The sequence below is a fragment of the Melanotaenia boesemani genome, chromosome 5 (assembly GCF_017639745.1).
Source record: "Melanotaenia boesemani isolate fMelBoe1 chromosome 5, fMelBoe1.pri, whole genome shotgun sequence".
Classification (NCBI taxonomy): domain Eukaryota; kingdom Metazoa; phylum Chordata; class Actinopteri; order Atheriniformes; family Melanotaeniidae; genus Melanotaenia; species Melanotaenia boesemani.
The window spans coordinates 29,621,321-29,643,849 of NC_055686.1; the positions used below are offsets into that span (position 1 = coordinate 29,621,321).

Consider the following 22,529-nt stretch of genomic DNA (forward strand, 5'->3'; position numbering starts at 1 on the left):
ATTCCCTCGGCTAATAGAAAGGACAGCACTTTATGATCATAAACTCTGCCAGGGGTGAACAGTGTCTACATACCACCACAGAGTCCCGACTCCAAGCGTTGTTGTTGTAAAGACATACTTGGCCACCGCGGGATTTCCCCCGTGGTTTCTGTCGTCTTGCTAGCCTGTTAGCCGCTCCAGCTGCACGCCGGAGACCGGGACGTTGTCATTCAGCCATGTTTCCCACCTCACGCTGGGCATACCTCAGCAGTTGCAAGTGACCCAGTTTGTTGTCCAGGGATCAAACATTTTCAAAGGTTTTCAAAAATTTAATTTAAAAATATACAAGTTTGACTTGTATCTGATACCTGCACCTGCATAAGTAAGCAAATCATGTTTAATCATATCGTTCCTCTCACAGAGAATAATCACAAAGCGCTGCACAGAACAAGTAAACCCAATAAAATCCACAACATAAAACAAAAAAGATAGAAATATAAAAGTTTTCTGTTCTTAGCTGTCAGGAGGTGTGGTCTTCTGTGCTGCAGCCCATCTGCTTCAAGGCTGGACGTGTTCAGAGATGCTGTTCTGCAGACCTTGGTTGGAACCACTGCACTGAACCGTGACCGTAACACACCGGCACTGTTCGGGTTTATAAAGTTAAACTAATTATCTCCAGGCATCTAAAGAACCAACCAAATGAGGGTAAAATTAAATTTAGAGGGTAGAAATAAAATTTACAGCTGCTTTGGCAGGTGATAAATCTTCTGAGCTGAAGAATCTTTAGCTTCTGCGACAGGGGGCAGGACTTTAGTTAGATGGACAGACCATGTGGCAGGAAGTACCTTGTGGGAATTCTGATTGGCCGGAAACGCTGCGTCTACTAGCTGCTGATCTAAAAGTTCATTTTAGCCCTGGTGATACATAAAATGAGACTTTCTGTGACAGATCCTTTACTATGAAGTGTCCATTGTATAATACAAGACACAGAGGAAATTGGATGATCTCTCTGAATCCACATAGCGGTGAAGATGTGTCTTTGAGACACCTGGTGGTGAAAGAGAAAACAGCATGTTGGATTTGATGAAGTTGGAGGATACTGCGTGATAGCTCCAGTTAAAACTCTGTAAAGTGTTCTGTTGTGTCTCTAATCAGCTCAAACCCAAACGTAACAGAACAAGAATGTTTAGGATTTAGTGGAGAGTTTCTCAGCTGGTATGACCTGTTATTTGTGGTGAAACTGCTCAGGGCCACAGAGGCGTCCAACTCGTTCCTGCTTCCTATCCTGACATTCTTTATGTGCAGAGTGTGTCTGGTCCTCCCTCTCTCCTCTCAGCTGTTTCATGCTGGTCTGTAAGAGCCCTGGGACTTCTTGGCGTCTGGCCCACAAATGGAATTTTTTCACTTCCTACTGGCAGTGAAGTCGTATCTGTTGCAATCAGACTGAGGAAGCACAGCCAGCCTCAGGTATTTCAGCACTTCTGTCGGCTGCTAACTGGTGAAGGGCAATGAAGTAAGAGGTGTGTGTCTCTTTAAAAGGAGAAAATGGCTGCGCCTAGAAACTTGAGCGTCCTCAGACTCAGGCTGGAACTGTGAGCCGACTCGGACCTGCTGAAGGACCTGAGGAAAGCTGCAGAGGGAGAATGTAAGTGAGAAAGTTCTTGTCATGAAGGGATGTTCTGGATCTTCAGGGGTTTAGAAAAGACAGGCTGAGCCAGGCTTTACTTCCTGGCTGCAGATATCTGGCAGACGCTTTTATCTGCTTGGGCTGTTTCTGGTCCTTGGTGTATTTCAGTCTTCATCTGTGAGACAGAAACTCCTCTAAAACAATGCAGTTTTATGATGCTGGGAGTCCTAGAGCTTTCTACACAGCTTGTTTCATACATGATGGGGTTTTATAGTCCTAAAGAGGATTGTATGGCCATTTATTCACCGAGTTATATTCACATGCTGCATGATAACAAAATAATCAAAAATCTACGGAAAAATCTTCATTTTTATGTAAAAGAACATCAAGTTTCATTAGAATAATGAACCTAAAACCACAATGTTCATTAAGAGTCAAATATGTGGACCCATTTTCTCATCAGATTCAGAGGGAAAATGTGTCCAAACTTTTGACTGGTGCTGTACCTTTATCTTGTCAGTATACCGCATGCATAGATCACTCTGCATATAAAAAAGACTAAAACTAAATTCAAACCCATATTTTTAGGTTAAAAACCAGAGCCTGAGTCACATCAGTACAATGAAAACCAACTTCAAGCTTTGCAGCCATCCTCTAAATGTACGGCTGGAAAACTGTCAGAATCTTTGGAAATAAGGAGAAGAAAGTGTTTATTTGGTGGATTTGGTTCACAGATGTAACAAGGACCCTACAAGCCCTAAATTTGCTCTCTCCATGAGGTAATGCCAAATACGGATTTTTAATGTGCCGTGAATAATAACTGTTTAAGCATTAATGTGTTACAAATTGACAGACTGATCTCTTTGCATTAACATGTTAATTTTAACAATCCTGATAAAAATTCAATTTCATTTGATAAATGTAGGCAATTTTTTTCTTTTCCAATGATCTAACGGCTCCCAGAAAGTTTGGGAAAGGCATTGCGGGATAACCAACACATCTCGGTTCTTATGTCTTCAGGTCTGATGAGGATGTCGTGCACATGCTGGGCGTCTCATTGCAAAGTTTTATTGCCCTCTACAGGCCTGGCGGGCACATTACATCATTTCCAGTCATTTTTGCGTTTTCAGTCTGCATGGAGGCGGTTTTCACTCCGCTGTTGTCTAAATAAAACTTTTTTTGAATGTGCATGGGAAAAAATTGGGGGTTTTGCATGGAAATGTTGTGTAAATAGGGCCTTAGAGTGTATGAAAAGATTTAGGATCAGTAATAGTTAAGCACTGGAGGTGCTGCGGCAGTCAGGGGGGCTCCCATATCAAATTCTGCTTGGGGCCCCATAAAGGCTCAGGCTGGCCCTGTGACATGTGTCTGATCTGACAGCAGAGATTTTTTTGTTGCATTACATTTGCATTGGAAATTGGAACATTGTACACCATGCACTATGTGGGCAAGTCATTTAATGAAAAGCTGACAGTAATGCCAACAACGAATCGTTAATTTTGGCACCAATCACCACGTACTTCCTCAGACTCTCTAATCTGGAAATCTAATTTCAGTCTCATTCCTATCCCAAACTCGGAAATTTTATCTACTGTGTTTAAACTCAAAAAAAAAAAAAAAAAAAAAAAAAAATTGGAAACGTTAATCTGGTCAATTATTTATATCCTTTAATAACACTAACCGGTGTTGTGTTGGACATTGTTGGAAAGTCTGATCAGTTACCTTTACAACCAGGAAGTACGTTTTTAGGATTGAGCATTCGTGGAATAAGCAGCACAGCTGAACATGGGGGTAGTGCCCCCCAAAAATGTGTCAAAATCCCCAGTAATATTCTCCTGTCGGCGTTCACTCTTTAGAGTTTCAGATGCTACCAGGTGTGTGTCAGTCACAGGTGCACGATGCATGTTCCACACATTACTGAGCCCCTGTCAGCATAAGATGAATAAATAATCAGTGTGTTGTAATCATCCAATTCACTAAGAAACTCAGAACAAGAGAGAATACCAACAAAAAATATTGGAGGGGCTTTTGGCACATTTTTGGGGGGTAACTACCTAAACGTTTGTGTTGTTCATTCACAGAAGCTCCACCCTTCCCAGTTCTACCTGGCTGTAAAGGGGAATCAGGTTTCAAACCATGTATAATAAAGCACCAACTGCTTTTCTGAAAGAGAAATAATCCACTGAAATAATGTTTCCTAACTCTTTCCGTAGGCTAAGCTCACCATAACTCACCATAATACAAAGTAGCTAAACATTTCAGGTGCCAGAGACTTCTCACATACTTTCCCCTAATTTTGAAGAATTATTTTTAGTATCAAAAGTAGACATAATATGAAAAATGTAAAAATAGATCTTTTTGATGGGGAGAATTTAAATGTTGATTGTATAAATTTACTAACATCTAAAGTCACTATGAAAAACTAAATATTCATCCAGTGTTATCTGAAGACTGAGTTTTTTTCTGATCGTACTGTATAAAATGCTCTAAAGGATCCAGATTTTATCTGAATTAGTGCGACATTTATCTCAGGAACTCTTTCCTTGTCCTACAGGCTCAGCTTCAGGCTCACCTACATTTTCTTCTACAACCTCTCCCAGTTCTGTGGTCACACATGGATCCTGGCTAACACCATTGCCAGGTTTCTTATGTTTGGTGGAGGTAAGGAAGAAGATCAATAAGATCAGCTTTTCATCACAGTCGGTTTGAAACGAAAAAGATGCCATCTGGCCTGTATTATGGTCAGCTCCACAGGACTGACCATTTACACCACACACCCTCACACTCCCTTCCCCCTCTGCACAACCACAGCAAGGACACACCCCCACTACTCACTAGCCCCCCATCCAGCCCTTTCTGTCCAGATCACTACTTCATCAGCAGTCACCATCCACACACCATGACAATAGAAACAACTCCTGCCTTGTATCCTCGATTCCAGTCATAACCACATTCAGGAAGACCAACAAAGGGACCAACAGAATAAACCAGACTCTAAACTCTGTGCACACACTGGAAAAATGCTGAAGGCAAAACTTCACTGAAACCTTTGAATATGGCCGTCTTGAATATTAGATCTCTTTTAAACATTTTTTTTTATTGTGAATGAAGGAAAGGGAAGGAAGGAAAGTTGTTGGAATGGCTTCATTTGCTCGTTGCTCAACCTCTATAAAAACAGCCTCATTAGATAATTATTCTTCATTTGAGCTTCATGCATTTGTTTTAGCAGCCCACCAGTTTTATGTATCACAGTCTATAGACCACCAAAAGACCACCAAAACCTCCCTTGTTTTATCCAGACCATATTCATTAAATACAACAAGATTTGAATAACTGGTGATTTTAACTTGCTTATCAACAACAGTGGTGATCCCTATGCTAGTAAGATTTAAACTTTTTAAACAGCATGGGTTTTAAACAGCATGTAACACAGCCGACTCAAAACAGGACCCACGCTTGACCTGGTCCTAACCTATAGTCTGTCCATTGGTGCGTCCTCTGTTTTTGACCTGGCTGTGTCAGACCTCTACTGTGTGTTTTTTTAACATCACCAGTTTTATCCAACAGGAGGCCCTGTGAGGAAACGATATATTACTTCTGAAGTGGCTGCAGGTTTAATTGACATTTTAAACCAAACTCCTGATTAGCTTTTACCTGCATCATGTGATTTTATTGTAGATCATTTTTACAACAGATTAAAATCAGCTATTGACTCAGTAGCTCCACCTAAAATAAAAACTAAAGAACAAACTGAACCCACCGTGGAGAAAGAGGAAACAAAAGAACTAAAACGCAGCTGCAGGAGTGCCGAGAGGAAATGGAGAAAAACTAAACTAACAACTCATGAAATTTTACATTAGCAACTCAAAATCTACAATAACACAGTAAAACGGGAAAGAACACTTCATTTCTCAAATAATAAGAACCCCAAATTAAAAATATTAAAACCCCTGATCTTTTAATAAATGCTGATTTTAACAAGTCCTCCATGACAGCATCAGATGCTGCACGCGAGGACGTTGCAGACCACATCAGAAATTAAATCAATACTATTAGATCTAGTCTTTTATCTCAACAAAATGTTGATTTTAACATGACCTCTGCTTTTACTTGAGGAAATGATGGAGAGTTTGTCCTGGTTAATGCGAGATGCTTGTTTCAGTTTTCTCCCAACTAAACCAAACAGCCTGCCTTTTAGATCCAATTCCCACATCACTTTTAAAAACATTTTATGGTTTCTTTGAGTATGAACTTTTATATATTATGAATTACTCTCTTCAGACGGGTGTTTTCCCATCTGCCTTCAAAACGGCCCCTTCTGAAGAAGAGTCATTTAGATCCCACTATTTTTAATAATTACCAACCTGTATCCAACTAACTGTTTTTAAGTAAAATTATTGAAAAAGTAGTTTTTATTCAGTTAAATTAGTTTTTAAATAGAAACGATATCTTGGGGGATTGTACTTGTTGGGGTAGTCAGGGCCCTGCATTGCAGCCTTATGGGCTCGACACACAGGAGGCGACCAACGACAGCAACGGCAGCAGTGCCGTGCATCGCGCTCTAAGATCGCTTTTCTCCAAGAAATTTGATTGGTTATGAAATTGGTGGGGATTTTGACATTTTCAAACCAGTCCGTGACGTGACAAAGTATGACAGATAGAGAGTCGTGAATATCATCATTTGATGGACTTCAACGCTGATCCAGATAAATCCAGAACCTATGTTTGGGCTAATTCACTCTGGCGCCACCCGACTGCCTTTTATTAAGCTAAAATGATCTATTCTTCTATGTTCAAAGTGTTTGCAGACTGCACTGTCAAGCCTGCTCTCATTGGTCAGTCCTTGAAGCCCCTCGCTGATTGGTTGTAGTGCCATGCGACAGCGACAAAAATTGAAAATTTTTCTATTTTCTTGTGTTGCGTCGCAAGCCCCGTGTGCACGTCTACATGAACGAGCGCAACATTTCACATGCACGAATGTTGCCTGTCGCTTGGCTGGAGGACGGCGATTTTCGCCTCAATACGCAGGTTCCATAGAAAATGAATGGAGAAGGAGCGACGTCGCCTCCTGTGTGTCGAGGCCTATTATGGCTGTGGTGTGGGCCCGGATCTAGGTCTTTCCCATGGTGACGACCTTTGTGGTCGTGGGCTGGTTTGGCTCTTGGTGTGGATGGAACCTGATATTGTTTCCTCATCTGGTGCAAAGACATATACAGTTATTTCTCAGTTAGAGACGGTCTATTTTAGAGTAGGGTCAAGGGGTGGGGGGTAGGACTCAATGTCTGTTGAGATTGTGTGTGAGAGAAATGATTAAATGTGTGTGCTTTGATTTGTTATGTGATGAACTTTGTGCTTGTGTTTTTATTATTTAAACAGTTCTTATCGTGTAAAGCACTTTGTGATGCTCTTTTGCATGAAAAGTTCTTTATAAATACATTTTTATTTGCTTTGATTATGAATGTCTTTGCAGATGCTTTAGCAGATACGTTTCACTCTGTTGGCTTTGTGATGAGTCTGTGCCAGCTGCTTTCTATCCTGGAACTTTTCCACATCGCAGATGGGATAGAGAAAGCCAGGCTCCTTCCTCGCTTTGTCCAAGTATGTGCCCCAGCTCACCTCTCAGAGAAATATTTGTGTTAATCACATGGACGTTATCAAACCTCTCCATGTATTTTCTGATTAGAATGTGTCATGTTTCTCTTCTTTGCTTAGGTTATGGAGAAAAATGTTCTGCTGATCATAGTCATTGTGTTGGAGGAGATCCAAAGTAAGCCAGTAGTGTGTGTGCAGTTCTTCTTGTGGAATATTCTGGACCTCTTGCGGTAAGCACAAAGGCAGTTCCACATCTTACAAGAATGTAGTAGAACAAACAGAACATATAGGAAATATATGTTCTTTGCTGATCTTAAAGATATGGTAACTGTGACTGGGGCCAAGAGTACCATAAACAGCCCTGAAACAGCAGGGCGAAGGCCGGGATCTATGATGCTGGAGAGATAGAAGTCTTGCTTAAAGTAGGTGGAAACCCTTAAGTTTCCATGAAGTAATGTGAGGGTTGAGGCAAAGTTATAAACTATCTACATAAACATAGGTTTAGTTTATAAGGAAAATCATTGTTGACCAATGCAAATACACACATGGTTAGCTGATAATGGATATAACAGCAGAACATCCATCCATCCATGTTCTTGCAGCTTATCAGAGGTCGGGTCACCGGGGCAGCTGCCTAAGTATGAAAGACCATATTTCCCTCTCCACAGCTTCATCTTCCAGCTTGTCGGGTGGGAAACCTCTAGTCCCACCCCACTGAATCCTGGGCCTTGGATGGGCATATCCCTCCATGTCTCCTCCTGGTGGGATAGGTCTGTAACACCTCACCAGGGAGGCATCCTGACCAGATACCCAATCCACCTCATTTGGCTCCTCTGGATGTGGAGGAGCAGCAGTTAAATACTGATCTCCTCCCAGAAGACCGAACTTCTCACCCCATCTCTAAGAGAGAGTCCAGACACCTTGCAGAGGAAACTCAATTTGGCTGCTTGTATCCATGATCCAGTTCTTTCGGTCTTTACCCACTGCAGGTGACCATAGGTGAGGACAGGAGCGTAGATCAACTGTTAAATGGAGAGCTTCTCCTTTTAGCTCCACTCCTTCTTCACCAGAATAGACCGATCACTGCAGACGCTACACCGATCATCCTGTAGATCATGCTCTCCATTCTTTCTACACTTGTAAGCAAGATACTTGAACTCCTCTAAGCCAACAGAACCACATCACCTGCAAAAAGCAGAGACCCAATCCTGAATCCACCAAACCGGATCCCATCCATGCCCTGGGACCGAAACTCCCTTATCAGAGAGTCCAGTCCCCCATACTCCCAAAGTGCTCCCCACAGGATCTCCTGACTGGTTGGGCAAGGAAAGGGCTGCTGCTTTTAAAGCTGTTCTACATACGTTCACATACCCAAAGGCACAGTTTTAAGAAGCAGATTGTGTCTGCTTAGACGTTCTAGGAAGTCTCTGGTCCTGCATGTCATCAGTCATTGTGCAACTTCACCCACTAAACAAGACCAGAAAAAGGTGAACAAGAATGAAATAAATTAATGAAATTTACTTTATTGATCTCAGAGAAAAGATGTAAAACATTGTGATATTTGAAAAGTTTGACTAGCATGAAGAAAGCAGTAGTTGGCTTTCAAATGATGTCTAGAACACAATGACTCTGGAGCACCATCCCCACTGTGAAGTATGGTGGTGGCAGCATCATGATGTGGGGATGTTTGTTAACAACAGGACCTGGCATAATAGTCAGGAATTGTTAAAACCCAGAAAACAGAGACTGAGAAAGCAACGCAGAAGGCTTAAAAAGACTGTGTACCCTTAGAAGAGCTTGGTTAATATGTTGATGTGTTTTGTGTGATGACAGGTACCCACATGAGCTGCTGCGTGTTATGGAAACACCCTCTATTGCCATGTTGTGGATTCGCTACTCACTCTGGATCCCATTATACATCCTGTCAGTCACAAATGAGGGTGAGTGAGTCAACACTATCCAATCAAGCTGTGACTCCTGAAAACAATAAGAAGATGGTTTGTCTTGATGTGTCATGGGCTGGAGTTGTGTAACAGAGGGGTGAGAGTGAACAGGAAGTGTGTTGGTAAGATGTTGATAAACTGTCCGGAAGTGTGTGACGAATTGACACACCAGTAGAGCGCGTGACACAGTAAAAGCTCAGTATCCGGTTTCCATTCCTCCCAACTTCTGCTGTTTTTCAGTTGTCACCATTTACCAGGTCCTGTCTTATGTTGAGTCAACACCCCCCGACTCCACCTACATCCACCTCCCCTTTGTCCTGATGCTTTACCTGCCTGTTCTTGCTCTGGGTAAGAATACGAAAACTCAACCTTGCACTTATGATAGATGTTTATTTGCAGTATCAAGTAATCAAGTAGACGGTCCGCCCTTACAGAAAATCCACATGTGCATCAACATGTGGATTTACAAGTATTTTTATGTGATCCACATGTTCATGTTCAACAAGTCAAGCACATGTGAACCACATGTGGTTTGGAACATTTACATGTGGACCACATGTTCATGCACCTTTTATGTAAGTTTATAACGCAAAATATTCTATTCAGAGACCGATTACAGAATTTTTGTTTTGCTTTTTGGCTAAATACATGATTATTTTACATAATTTCTCTAGTTTTGTGAGCTGACGACATCTGTTGGCATATTTGTTTCGCATTAGTATTGTCCAGAAAAGAGTAGTTTGCTCTACGGTGCCATCACCTGCTGCTGTAGCCCATCTGCTACCAGGATGGACATGTTGCCTTCAGATTTGCTATTCTGCAGAACTTAGTTGGAACCATTGATGGGGATTTTAAATGATTTTCAAGTAGGCTAGTCAGGCCTATTAAAATCAGTGTTGATTAGTCCTAACGTCATAATTACGCCTGCCCTCCACACACACATGCATTTTCTTGTTTTGCCTGTTTTAAAGGTTTTGAGGGCTCTCAAGTCTTTATTGTACAGTAAGTGGACCGAGCTGTAGCCTCTGGCTAAGAGGCGGCTGCCCTACCAGCATTCAGCTACAAATAGACCAGCTCTTTTTTCTTGTGTAATCTGGTCGTGGTGGTTTAATAAAGGAGTCGTCATCGTGCTGGCAGAACTGGGGGATACTAGCTTAATCCCACATGTGCATTTGAGTTTGTTGTCCAGTTGAGTGAAATCCTACCGCGCTTCTTTGTTACCGTTAGCAACGTCTCCTCCAGTTTGGTGCTTCTGCTTTAGATGGAAACAGCTCCGCACCGCTGCTTAGTGAAACACCACCGACATTTTATACAACTAAAACTGAGCTGATAGTCAAAGTCTGAATTATCTTTTTCTTGAAATTAAACATAAATCCATGCATATTTAATGGCTTTTAGATATCCCATGGTCTGAAATGACATTGTGCAAAAATAATACAGCGATCTTTTAAAGAGAAAGGTAGAATTTGTTTTTCTGAGTGCAACTGTCCTTTCAGGAGCCTCCGTAACAGTGTGGCAGCTGCTGAAGGAGAGGCAACACCACCTGGACAAGTGGAACAAGAGGAAGAAGAAGAAATGAAGTTTTGAGTCTCCCTGGAAAATCATACAAGGACTTTTAGATGTCTTTCACCTCTGTGAGTGTTTCAGTTTTACGTAAATGCCATTAAATCAAGTTAAATATTTTTACTTGAACTTTTATTGAAAATGGACAGAACACATTTACACAAATAAAGTCCAGCTTTCCATCAGCGTCTGTGTCCGAAGAGCCCAAGCAGAAGTGTTACTATGGTAACACCATGTTGTTGTTGTTTGCCCGAGCTACCAGCCATAAGCCCTGGTCCACAGAGATTTCTTCTTGAACTCAGGGGAGGACTTGAGAGCCAGGAGAGCAGCTGAAACGACAGCACAGACGATCAGATGGACCAGCGCTCTCCTCCACAGGCTTCAGTTTCTGTTTAGATAAGTGAGGATGAACGAGGTCAAGAGGAGAGGCATGCAGACACGTGTCAGCTTCTACCTGCAACGTCTGTCTGGGCTGAATTCATCGTTCCATCGTTTAATTTTTATTCTGAAATTAAAGGGGAATTAAAACTCTCGTGTAAACATGACCAATGATAATGATGATAATGTCCACATACGACTGTTGTACAGGTGAAGCTCAAAAAATTTGAATATCACACAAAACTTAATTTATTTCAGTAATTCAACTTAAAAAGAGGAAACTAATATATAGACATTACATGCAAAATGAGATATTTCAAGCATTTCTTGGTTATAATTTTGATGATTATGGTCTACAGCTGATGAAAATTAGAATATAGTGAAAAGGTTCAATGTTGTAGCCTCTAAGAGCTGCACTCTAACCAGCTGATTAATCCAAACACCTGCAGATGACTCCTGAGCATCTAAGTGGTCTCAGTCTGTAGAATCCAGCATCATGGGGAAGGCTGGAGGGAAAGCCTCCATAGGTGACGGCAGAAGAAGCTGGATGCTCTCAAACTTGCTGCATCAAAGCTCATCAATGAAAAGCTGAGTGGATGGAAAAGTGTGGAAAAACCAGCAGGATGAAGCAGCCTGGAGAGTATAGTCAGGTAAAGGCTGTTCAGAAATGTGGGGGAGCTTCACAAGGATGGACTGAGGCTGGAGTTAGAGCTTCCAGAGCCACCGCACACAGATGGATCCTGGACCTGGACTTCACATGTCGTAATCCTCTAGTCCAGCTGCTCCTGAACACAACGCTACGTCAGCAGCATCTTACCTGGACTAAAGAAACCATGACCTGGTCTGCTGAGCAGTGGTCCAAAGTTCTCTTTTCTGATGAGCAAATTCTGCATCTCATGTGGAAATCCAGGTCCCAGAGTCTGGAGGAACAGTCCAAGACCCTTAAAGTGCAGAGTGAAGTTTCCACAGTTGGTGGTGATGTGGGAGTTGGTGCTGGTGCACTGGGCTTTATTAAGTCCAGAGTCCACACAGCATCTACCAGGAGGTTTTAGAGCCCTTCCTGCTTCATTCAGCAGAAAAGCTTTGTGGAGATGCTGACTTTATTTTCCAGCAGAACTTGGCGCCTGCCCACACTGCCACAAGAAGCAGAACCTGGTTCAATGACCAAGGATTACTCTGCTGGACTGGCCAGCAGACTCTCCAGACCTGAACCCCATAGAATCCATGCAGAAGGGCTCAGACCAAGAACTGGGTTCATATGCAGGACTAGACTCTTCACATGGTCACGTTTCTGGATTCACTTTCCTTTTTACTGATTTCATGTAATAATCTAATTTTCTGAGATTTACATCTTTGGGTTTCATCAGCTGTAAAACACGATCCTCACAGTTCGAACAAATAAATGCTTGAAACATCTCACTCTACATATAATGAGTCCATATATTAGTTTCACTTTTTAAGTTGAATTACTGAAATAAATTAAGTTTGAAATGATATTCTATTTTTTTTGTTTCACCTGTAGATCTGTCTGTGAATCTGTGGTCAGAGACCTGAGTCCAGCTCACCTTCAGCATCATGATTAAATAAATACATTCAACATTATAAAAAGGTCAAATAAAGTGTAAATAAAATTTATGGGTTATTTATTTAAATAAAAAATTCTATTTATTCAATAACTCTTTCCTTTAGATTTTAGACATTTTCTGCTTCGGTGATCTGTTCTCTCTCTCTTTCTTTCTTTGTGAAAAATTCCAACTGAAGTTTGGTCTTTAGAAGCCGTTAGCTGTTAGCATTAGCTAACAATCCACACCCTGGGTTGTTGGCTTGTTACTTCTGTTTATAGAACCATATTTAATGAATTAGAGTACATGGTCCCAAAGAACAAATTTTTGCCTTTCAGGAGGTTTGAGACATCTTCCTTTATTTTTTTTGTTTTAAATCCTCCTTAATAAAACTCTCCCTGCAGGCTAGCAGCTAGCTGAACGTCTTTTTCTGCTTATTGGACTTTGTTAAACAGCTAACTGAAGCATTATTATGTCTAAAAAACGTCACAATGCAGATGGTTTCTTCTTATTTAAAAAAAAACCAAAAGAAAAAGAAAGTAAGTCTATATGTTGATAATTAGCTTAACATTGGTTTAATCAAAGGAAAGGAATCAGCCAGAATGCATCATTTATGGTGCGAAACAGCTGATGGAAACATAAAAGCAAACATGGCTGCAACACAGGCGATGGGGGGTCCACAGCTTTCTGGTAGTTGCATGAAGGGTCCTTAAGGGAAACCAGATTGGAAACCACTGGTCTCGGTGGGGCACAAGGCCCAAGCATTGGCTTAAGAATTACCAGCGTACGAAGCTGGTTATTGATCACTGATTGATGGATGTTTCTCTTTCTAATAACTGTTCATAGTGGTGGTAGACTGGTGATCTGGCTTTACCTGCAGCTCGAACTGGTACTGGCAGTAGTCCCACACGGAACCTTCTGGTGGTTCTTTTGTCTTTGTCTCGGCATGTTTCTTATATATGTTCTCCATCAGCATCAAACTTACCAGCAACACATGTTGTACCAGAGTTCTTCTTTTTGTTGTGCTGAAGCAGTTTGGCACACTGACGCCACCTTGTGGTGGTATGAACACATTACTACCAGGCTCAAACAGTTGGGACAATAGCTGCATAAACTATTCTGTCATTATCTGCATTTACAAACATTTTTGCCACAAATGCAGAAGCTGAGGACTGTTCAGAGGGTGAAGAAGGAGCTGGGGGAATCCGTGGCTGAAGATGCTGTTTTAGAGGAAAGTCTGAGGGCTTGAGAAATAGAGGATCTTACTCATGGTGTAATACAAGAACAAGCAGCAGTGTGTGAATCAGCCTCATCAAAGACATGAACATGTGAAGAAAATCTGGTTTAAAATAACAGGAATAAACGTTACTGTAGCTTTTCCCTGGTGGAAATCACAGATGAAGAACCGTGGGTCATTTTAACCCACAGATATAAAGGAAACATGTTCCTATGATCATCTCCATCTGACCACTAGTTAAAACAGAGTAACGTTTAAGGTGCGCTGTGTTGCTCACCTTTGGATGTGCTGATGGTTACTTCTGACAGATTCTGTTCAGGACCTTCTGTGATGCTGAGGAGCCAGTCTAGAAACTGAGACACAACAGTCATCATGTTGGACGGAAACACATGAACTGAGTCTGAAAAGTATATCAGCAGATTAACACAGTGACATCGTCTGAGTTAGAAATAATGATTTTAATGGAAATGATTAAAATGTTCCCCAAACTTTGGCAGCGTTCTCAGCCAGGCAGACTTTCAGCTTCCAGTTCATCTTCCCAGGTAATCTGATGAGATTTTCCCCCACTGCATCTCTCACATGGTGGACTGGCTTGATGGAGTCTTCCTCTGTATACCACAAGCTGCTTCTACATCTTTATGGGGTTCACATCTGGAGACTGTGCTGATCTGTGACTGTAGACTGCTTAAACTTTAAACATCGCTGACACATGGTGGAGGTGTGTTTTAGGTCATCATCCTGCCCCCACAGACCATCATACTTCCTCCACCATGCATGACTGATGGTATGAAACTCTGTTCTTGCATCTTTTCATTTGTTCTGCAACTTATAAATCTTCTTTTTGATCCAACACCTCAAACTTGGGCTCTGAATTGATCTTTTGCTTATGTTTATGTTTGGTGCGTGAAAAAGTGACCAACTGCATGTGATGGCCAAGAGAAGCTGAATTTAGACGGTGCCGAAACCAACCTTGTGTGTCTGGCTGCTCCACGGTTCTTTATCCAGCAGCAGAGGCAGACTGTGGGACAGTCCCAGCATGCACTGCGGCAGGGCACGGTCGGGTAGCGACTCCTTGCCGTACAGACTGTGTGTTATTATTGGAGGCCTGACATCTGGCTGCCATGGAAACCACTGGGCTCTGATGCCAAACAGGAGGGGCATGAAGTGGTCGCCCCAGGAAACGACAGCAGCAGCAAACAGCTGGAACAGGAAGTCTGTGGCCTGCAGACACAAACGCACAGGATGCTTCACCCAGGCTTCAGGAGCGTCACGCTCACACTGGTTTGCTTTATGGGACAAACTAGAATGCAGCAGGAAGTTATGGGACTCAGTTACATTGCTGCAGTGATCAGGATTGTGATGTTTTAGCTATGAATTAAAATACTCATGATGAGTCAGTTTAATGAATGTCTGGTTAAATTCTGAGGAAAAGGTCCTGAGGACCATAATTCCTGCAGTGTGGTAGTCTCAGTCATAATGTGCCATCTTAGCTTCACACTCTGCATTACCAGCATGTGTGAAAAGACAGTGGAGGTGGTCAGACCGGCCTGTTGTAGGTGCAGGAAAATGTGATCAGAGACCACATCCTCTGTTTAGGTTGTTTTTCAGTTTAACATTGAAGGCTTCTGTAATTCCTCTCTCAAACCATTTCTCCTGTAAATAAGGGTGTTACCAATTTTAACCCCTAAAACAAGCTTCTTTTTTTTTGTTGCTAGTTTTGATTTTTTTTACTGTTCTGTAGCAGCTTGAGCTTTTTAATCCCACTATAAACCAGTCAGCATCAGACATGATGTTTCCAGCCTCAGCTGTCAGATTCTGAGGCTAAAATGATGTAAAATGAACGTATCAATAGATATAGCAGCATAAAGGCCGACCAGAAGAAGAAAGCAGAATTTATTACTAACAGAACTTTGTAGAAATAACACACAGATCAACAGTGACCAAGCCTTTTCTCATCTGCACATCATTCTATCAAGTCTTGGCTTTCAGGAAAAAAATATTGGCATTGAAACAAACACACAACAGAAACTATTTCCATGTTTCCACTTTTTCCTCATTTCCAGTTATTCCTGCTACTGTTTACCTGCTATCCTCACTAAACCAACTCCAGCGTCTTCTTTTATTCCAGCCATAGAGGAGCATTATTTTTCTTCTTTTCAGACACACATTGAACTTTCTGCTCACTGGTTGATCTTTGGCTGCTCCTGATTGGACATTACCGTCAATCTAAGCTCTCTGATTGGTGGAAAGTTTGACAGGAAGTGGCTTCATCATCGTGTCCAGGTCTAAATAGAGGTCTCTTAGCAACATAGTAGTGATAGTGATGTTTTCATGATGAAATGTGATAAATAATGCTGTTATCATGGATCACTGTGGATTTACCAAATAGAGTCTCTGAATAAAACTACATTTAGTGGCTGGATTGTAAACCTCCTGGACGGGATAGAAATGCCTGGAAAACTTCCGTAGATCACCTAAAGGGTAGCTATCCATCACAGTTTACCCACAGAGCAACACACCAACGCTCCTGAGGAACTTGTGAGGATAGAAAAGATAAAACTTGGATGTGCTAGTGAAGTTTTAAGTCTCAAACCTTTTTATATGATAAAACTAACCAACCAAATAACTACTTCATAAACTCAGGATGACTCTTCAGACCTGAATGGGATGTGCTGAAGCTGGGAAACATGCTAAACATGCAGGACCTGGATCATGAAACATGCTGAGTCAGACCAACATGTGTAAAAACACAGCACTGTAGGAAACATACCAGTCTGGTGTCTCCACAGGTGACGGAGGTTGCACCATAAGCAACATTTCGGATGTGTCCCATCAGCTCCAGGAGCCACTCCATTCTCCTGGAAACTCCTGGATAGAAAAACAAACTGCTTCAGCAACGGTTCAGCAGCAGTGTGACCAGATCAGTCTGCTTGCATGTCTTTGCATCATGCCAACATAAACTCCTTCATGATGACCAGAGGTCTTCTGGTCTCTGGTGTGACCTGTGTTGGAGCCGGCAGCCAGGCGGCATTGGTAAATAGCCTGCAGGAGGATCCAGCCCACTCTGCAGCTCGGCCAACCACGGAGAACCCCGGCGATGACATCATTGAGACCCAGGAGGGGAACCCGGCCCCGAGACGTTAAGTAGGCCAGGATGAAGCAGGTCTTCTCCATCTGAGCCTAAAAGATGAATGCAAGAGAGAAGAGGCAAAGCCTTAACATATATTCAGCAGCAGAAACGTTTGGCTTGGTCTGGTTGGGTATAGTTTGGTTCAGTTTGGTGTGGTTTGGTTTGGTTCGGTCTGGTTTGGTTTGGTTTGGTGTGGTTCAGTTCGATGTGGTTTGGTTCAGTCTTGTGTGGTTTGGTCTGGTGTGGTCTGGCGTAGTTTGGTTTGGTTCGGTCTGGTGTGGTGTAGTTTGGTGTGGTGTAGTTCAGTTCGGTTTGGTTTGGTGTGGTTCAGCGTGGTTTGATTTGGTGTGGATCGATTTGGTTTGGTGTAGTTTGGTTGGGTCTGGTGTGGTGTGGTGTGGTTCAGTCTGGTGTGTTGTAATTTGGTTCAGTCTGGTCTGGTGTAGTTTGGTGTGGTGTGGTGTAGTTCGGTTTGGTTCGGTCTGGTGTGGTGTGGTTCAGCGTGGTTTGGTTTGGTGTGTATTTATTTTGTTTGGTGTGGTGTAGTTTGGTTGGGCTTGGTTTGGTTTGGTCTGGTGTGGTTCAGTCTGGTGTGGTGTAGGTTGGTTCGGTTTGGTGTGGTTTGGTTGGGTTTGGTTTGGTTGGGTCTGGTGTGGTTTGGTTTGGTTTAGTTCGGTCTGGTGTGGTTTGGTTTGGATCGGTCTGAAGGGGTTTGGTTTGGATCAGTACCTCTGAAACACGAGCGATCCTGTCTATCTCCGTGTCAGACATCTCAGAGAGACAGGTGGCGATGCCCACATACAGATCCACTTCATCATCCTAAAACAATTCATGATGAGTTCAACAAAAGTTTTCACCAGTTAGAATCTTCAACTTAAAATCATAAAATCTGTTGGAGAAAATGTTTCTAAAAGATATAAAATGTATAAGAAGCTGGTTGCATAAATGTGGAAACCCTTAAATGTAGATTTTCCTGCAGCAGTTTACTGCTACAGCATGGGACCTATCGTGGATACCTGGATCTGATTGGGCAGAAGGGTGAAGATCTTCTCAGTGGTGGAGCAGAGGATGGTCCAGCAGCTGCTGGGAGGGTTCGGGAGGGCCATGGCCTGAGCAAGGCCCTGCAGCACGGAGCGGCACAAGGACAGTCGCTGGGGTCGGAGGTCCTCCTGGAACTGCTGCAGGCCCTGACTCTCCACATAGACCTGGAGCTTGTCCTCAGCAACATGCTTCATCCACATGCCCAGGGTCTCATAGAGGTGGGCTCGAGTCTGGAGCTAAAGTAGAGACACCATGGCTGGATATCAGAATTTAATCATCTTCCTGCAGGGCGAAGTGCTCTGTGGTTATACTTAGAGATTTGAGTGGGAACATCTGGATGTCTTTAAATGAGCTCTGTCTTTATGAGTTAAAGGAACATTGTGTCACATTTTCTGTTTACTGTATGTATATCTATCCTAGCATTTCCTCTTTTAAATAAAATTTAACATAAGTCCATCAAAACATTTAATTCATTACGACAAACAGCCATCACTGCAATCAGGAAGTTGCTTACAAGATGGGGGTTACACATGATGCTGAAAATACAACCCCATTTAAAATAAAAGACATGATTCCAGCATTTCAGAGAAGCAGAGTTTCTCAGATGGAAAGAGGGTCAGAGCTTCACCACTCAGACAAACTGCCTCTAAAACTGTGGAACAATTTCAGAAAAATGTTTAAATTTGAACTAGTTTCTGGAAAGCATGGACGGCGTGTCCTGCAGACTAAAGAGGAGAGGAAGCATCCAGCTTGTTATCAGTGGACAGATAAATAGCTGCTTCTCTGATGGGATGGGGCTGCATTAGTGCCTATGGCGTGGGCAGCTTCCACATCTGTGAAGCTCCATCAATGCTTAAAAGTACATGGAGGTTTTAGAGCAACATCTGCTCCCATCCAGACAACGTCTCTTTCAGGGAAGGCCTTGCAGATTTCAGCAAGACAATGCTGAACTACATCCTGCATCCATCACACCATGCTGAACATCACCCTGGAACTACTTTTTACACCATGCCAAACATCACCCTGGAACTACTTGTCCAGATGTGTTGCTGCATCAGATTAAACTGGAACTTACGCTGAGACTGTGCACCAGAGGTGGAGACAACCATGATCCCAGGAAGAGAGAAGCATTTTGGGAAGACTGAGCCTGAGACGCTGCCAGTACCAAACACTGATGCTGGACATCCTCTCCTGACAAAGATGGAAACAAACAGGCTTGATAACTGTGTTTTATTCACTGCTAGGGACAAGCAAAGTGTGTTGAGAGCTCTTACCAAAGCTCAGTCTCATCAGAGGAGACAGGACAGCGCTCCAGTTCACAGGGGGATACTGGGAGCTGGACCCAACTGATGCCAAGGCGGCCAGAGCAGCTTTAACCAGAGCTGGATGGGAGAACTCAGGACCTGGCTCCACATGGAGAAAGGGTGTTCTGTAATACTGTGTTTTAAAACAGAGGTGTAGCAGACCCTGCAGACTCTTCACTAGTGTTATGTGAATGTACTGATTCACTTATTTGTCAGGTAACAGGATTAACTGCTCCCAAACAGAATGTATAGTCCAAAACATGTTACACAATGACATTATTTAAAGCACATGTCTGTCCTTTTTTATTTTTCAAAGATATTTATTACTGTTGATCACATGATCTTAGTCAAAAGATTTTTCTGAATAAGCAGTTGTGGGCTATTCAGATAGAGGTTTGTTCTCTGACGTACGCTAAGTCTAACAGGCATGCCTCAAGGTTCTGTGCTGGGCCCATCATTATTTTCATTATTTACATTATTAATCTTGGACGGAATATTCCAAACTAGTTTTTTACACTGATGACGTGTCTTCCTGCTGAGGCCTTTCAGTATTTACTTCTACTTACAACTTGCACTTAAGTAAAAAATGTCTGTAACCCGTTTTACATTCAAATAAAAAAAGTGAGTTCATTTCTTCCTTTTATCGATTAGACATGAAAACAATCATTTCTTTGAAGAAAAACAGACCAAACCACGTAAATTCTGACTATCATAGTTACACACCTTTGGATATCCACCCTTTCCTCATCAGATTAAAATCAGACATTTTTGTTGTCAGACAGAGAAAATCTAAAAAAATCCACATTTTCTTTCTTATTTATCAACAAACCTTTCTTTCCAGCTTCGGAGATGAAGTCCGTGATGGATCTGATGACACTTTTCTCTGAGAGGTAACTGAAATCCTGAGGAACTGAGGGGATAACAGAAGGAAAAATATCAAGCCAGTGAGTGGCTTGTAAATCAGCTCCTGGCCACAGAGAACCACCAGGAGTCAAGTAAAATAGAAAATATCACATTTTTAAAACCTGGGAAGAAAGAAACATAAAGCAATGTCAAATGTAGAAAAACTAGAAAATACAGCAACGAAGGCAGGAAACACAACACAAGCCAAAGCCTGAAACTCTGCAAGACCCCCAGAGGTGGACTGTTCCAGTCTGGGGGGGTCAGGACTGCAAACAGTCTCCACAAGTTCTCAGTTTAGAGTAAAGGAACAGCTGATTTGATCAGAGGACTTTTGGGGGTCTGGCAGGAGTATTGAGGTAACAGTTCAGTAAAGACCTCTGGAGCCAGACTGGCTGAGGAAAAGCAGGACTTTGAACTGGATCCTGAATTTGACATGAACGTAGCGACATACTCGATTATTGTCCTTTATTTATTTATTTCAGTTTAATGCTGGATCTGACAAGAGGAAACAAAGGAGGAGGAGGAGTGTGAGGAGCAGAAATAGGAGAAAGAACAGGACTGCTTATCACCACTAAGTTCTCAAATCGATTCGGTTTGATTCAGAACCACCTGATTCAGTTCTATTTTGATTAAATCCGATTTGATATTGATTCACTTACAAATAATAATCTAACACCAATTATTCTAGCATATTAAAGACATTCTCAGAAAACTATTTTTATAAAAAGCTGAGCCCGTTTACTTATGCATCAAAATCAGATATCTGGGAGTAATCAGATTACTGTAATAATCTGGTCTAAAGGGTCCATTATCAGTAAGTATATGGTGACGTTATGTCGTGTTATTTTCAAAACATTGGGTGTTTGTTGAACATGGTGTCCCATGGCCTTAGCATTAGCTGCTAATGTGGTAGCTTGAGATCTTACTGTTAGCTGCTAAGGTGTTAGGAAACAATCATAAAACACAAATAAATTTCTAGAACAGGTGTCCTAAAGGGAGAATGTATACCAAGAATTAACCCCTGAGGAACCCCACAAGTCAAAGAACCATCATCATTTTATTGGTCCCAAATTTATTCCCAATGTTATTAAGCCCAGACGTGGGTGCATGTTACCTGCTGTGTGACTGTGACTTGTTGACATGTGCGCCAGATGCAAATGACCCACCAAACAGGCGCTGTTAGACTGCAAACCAATGGCTCCAGAAAAGGTTATGATCTGCAACAGAACACAAAAATAAAAAGCTGTTATTTAGTAAGTAAAGTTAATTTAATTACACCTCAGAGGAGAAGTCAGAGTTACGTGAAAACAGAAGAAACAATAAAGGAAAAGAGTCGGGTGTCACCTGTGTGATGGCACGAATCACCTCGTTCAATCTGCTCTGCTGCTGGGAGGAAAGCTCCAACTCACTTTTCAGCTGCAACACAGATTGATGAACAGAATGAAGAAAATCATGATGGTGTAGGAACACAACACCAGGAGTCTGATGTGAGGACGTTCATTTCACGGTGAGAACATCCAGAGGAGAAACATGCTGCTACTTCTACACAGAGAACTGACACATCAACAGCCGAGAGATGGAAGCTACTATTACAGCTTTGTGGACTCGATCTATCTGTCTGTCTGTCTGTCTGTCTAACACTCGTCGGCCATTTCATCAGCTCCACCTGTTCAACTGCTGTTAACACTAATTTCCAACCAGCCAATCGCAGGGCAGCAAGTAGTCATGTAGATGTGGTGAAGACGACTTGCTGAAGTTCAAACTGAGCATCAGAATGAAGAAGAAGGGGATTTAGGAGGCTTTGAACATGGCATGGTTGTTGGTCTGAGTATTTACTGGGATTTTCACCCACAATCATCTCTAGGGTTTCCAGAGAATGGTCTGAAGAAGAGAAAATATCCAGCGAGCAGCAGTTGTTTGGACCAGGATGCAGCAGAAGACCACAGCGGGTGCCTCCTGTCAGCTAAGAACAGGAAACTGAGGCTACAATTCACACACACTCACCAACACTGGACAATAAAAGATGGAGATACATTGCTGGTCTGATGAGTCTATTTCAGCTCCACATTCAGATGCTAGGCTCAGAATCTGCTGGAAACATCATGAAAACATGGATCCATCCATCTTCTTGGCCCACTTTGGGCCCCTTAGTACCAACGTGGCCTGGTTTAACCACCACAGCCTACCTGAGTATTGTTGCTGACCATGTTCATCCCTTTATGACCACAGTGGAGCATCTTCTGATGCTACTTCCAGCAGGAAAATGCACC

The 22,529-nt window shown here is 42.3% G+C and overlaps 2 protein-coding genes across 6 annotated transcripts in view; one reads left to right on the top strand and one right to left on the bottom strand.

The window, feature by feature from the left end:
• Window positions 1-976: 976 nt before the first annotated feature.
• hacd4 (3-hydroxyacyl-CoA dehydratase 4) lies at window positions 977-10,772 on the top strand. 3 transcript variants are annotated; one of them, XM_041984765.1, is made up of 8 exons: window positions 977-1,446; window positions 1,519-1,624; window positions 4,161-4,267; window positions 7,074-7,204; window positions 7,319-7,428; window positions 9,032-9,138; window positions 9,382-9,489; window positions 10,638-10,772. In XM_041984765.1, coding segments are annotated over exons 2-8 (648 nt in total). In that variant the 5' UTR covers window positions 977-1,446; window positions 1,519-1,622; the 3' UTR covers window positions 10,721-10,772. The 3 variants fall into 3 exon arrangements, with proteins under 3 accessions (XP_041840699.1, XP_041840701.1, XP_041840700.1); XM_041984767.1 differs by having other exon boundaries at window positions 985-1,446; window positions 7,077-7,204; XM_041984766.1 differs by lacking the exon at window positions 977-1,446 and having other exon boundaries at window positions 1,466-1,624.
• The window catches only part of focad (focadhesin), a 67,395-nt gene continuing 53,407 nt past the window's right edge, over window positions 8,542-22,529 (bottom strand). The window contains exons 33-44 of one of the 3 annotated variants that reach the window (XM_041984759.1): window positions 21,604-21,675; window positions 21,374-21,476; window positions 20,186-20,266; window positions 19,327-19,455; window positions 19,128-19,243; window positions 18,028-18,288; window positions 17,741-17,830; window positions 16,884-17,061; window positions 16,652-16,749; window positions 14,851-15,102; window positions 14,159-14,234; window positions 8,542-9,175 (exon numbers count right to left, since the gene is read on the bottom strand). In XM_041984759.1, coding sequence (XP_041840693.1) covers window positions 9,162-9,175; window positions 14,159-14,234; window positions 14,851-15,102; window positions 16,652-16,749; window positions 16,884-17,061; window positions 17,741-17,830; window positions 18,028-18,288; window positions 19,128-19,243; window positions 19,327-19,455; window positions 20,186-20,266; window positions 21,374-21,476; window positions 21,604-21,675 — 1,470 coding nt within the window. In that variant the 3' untranslated portion in view covers window positions 8,542-9,161. Of the gene's footprint in view, window positions 9,176-10,896; window positions 11,093-14,158; window positions 14,235-14,850; window positions 15,103-16,651; window positions 16,750-16,883; window positions 17,062-17,740; window positions 17,831-18,027; window positions 18,289-19,127; window positions 19,244-19,326; window positions 19,456-20,185; window positions 20,267-21,373; window positions 21,477-21,603; window positions 21,676-22,529 lie in introns of those variants that run through there. The other 2 variants (XM_041984756.1, XM_041984757.1) reach the window with 2 other exon arrangements.

Bases quoted from the DNA above. Each gene is read 5' to 3' on its own strand.
- hacd4 (XM_041984765.1), top strand. The intron at 4,268-7,073 runs GTAAGGAAGAAG...TGAATGTCTTTG, and splicing joins GTTTCTTATGTTTGGTGGAG to CAGATGCTTTAGCAGATACG. The intron at 7,205-7,318 runs GTATGTGCCCCA...TTCTTTGCTTAG, and splicing joins TCCTTCCTCGCTTTGTCCAA to GTTATGGAGAAAAATGTTCT.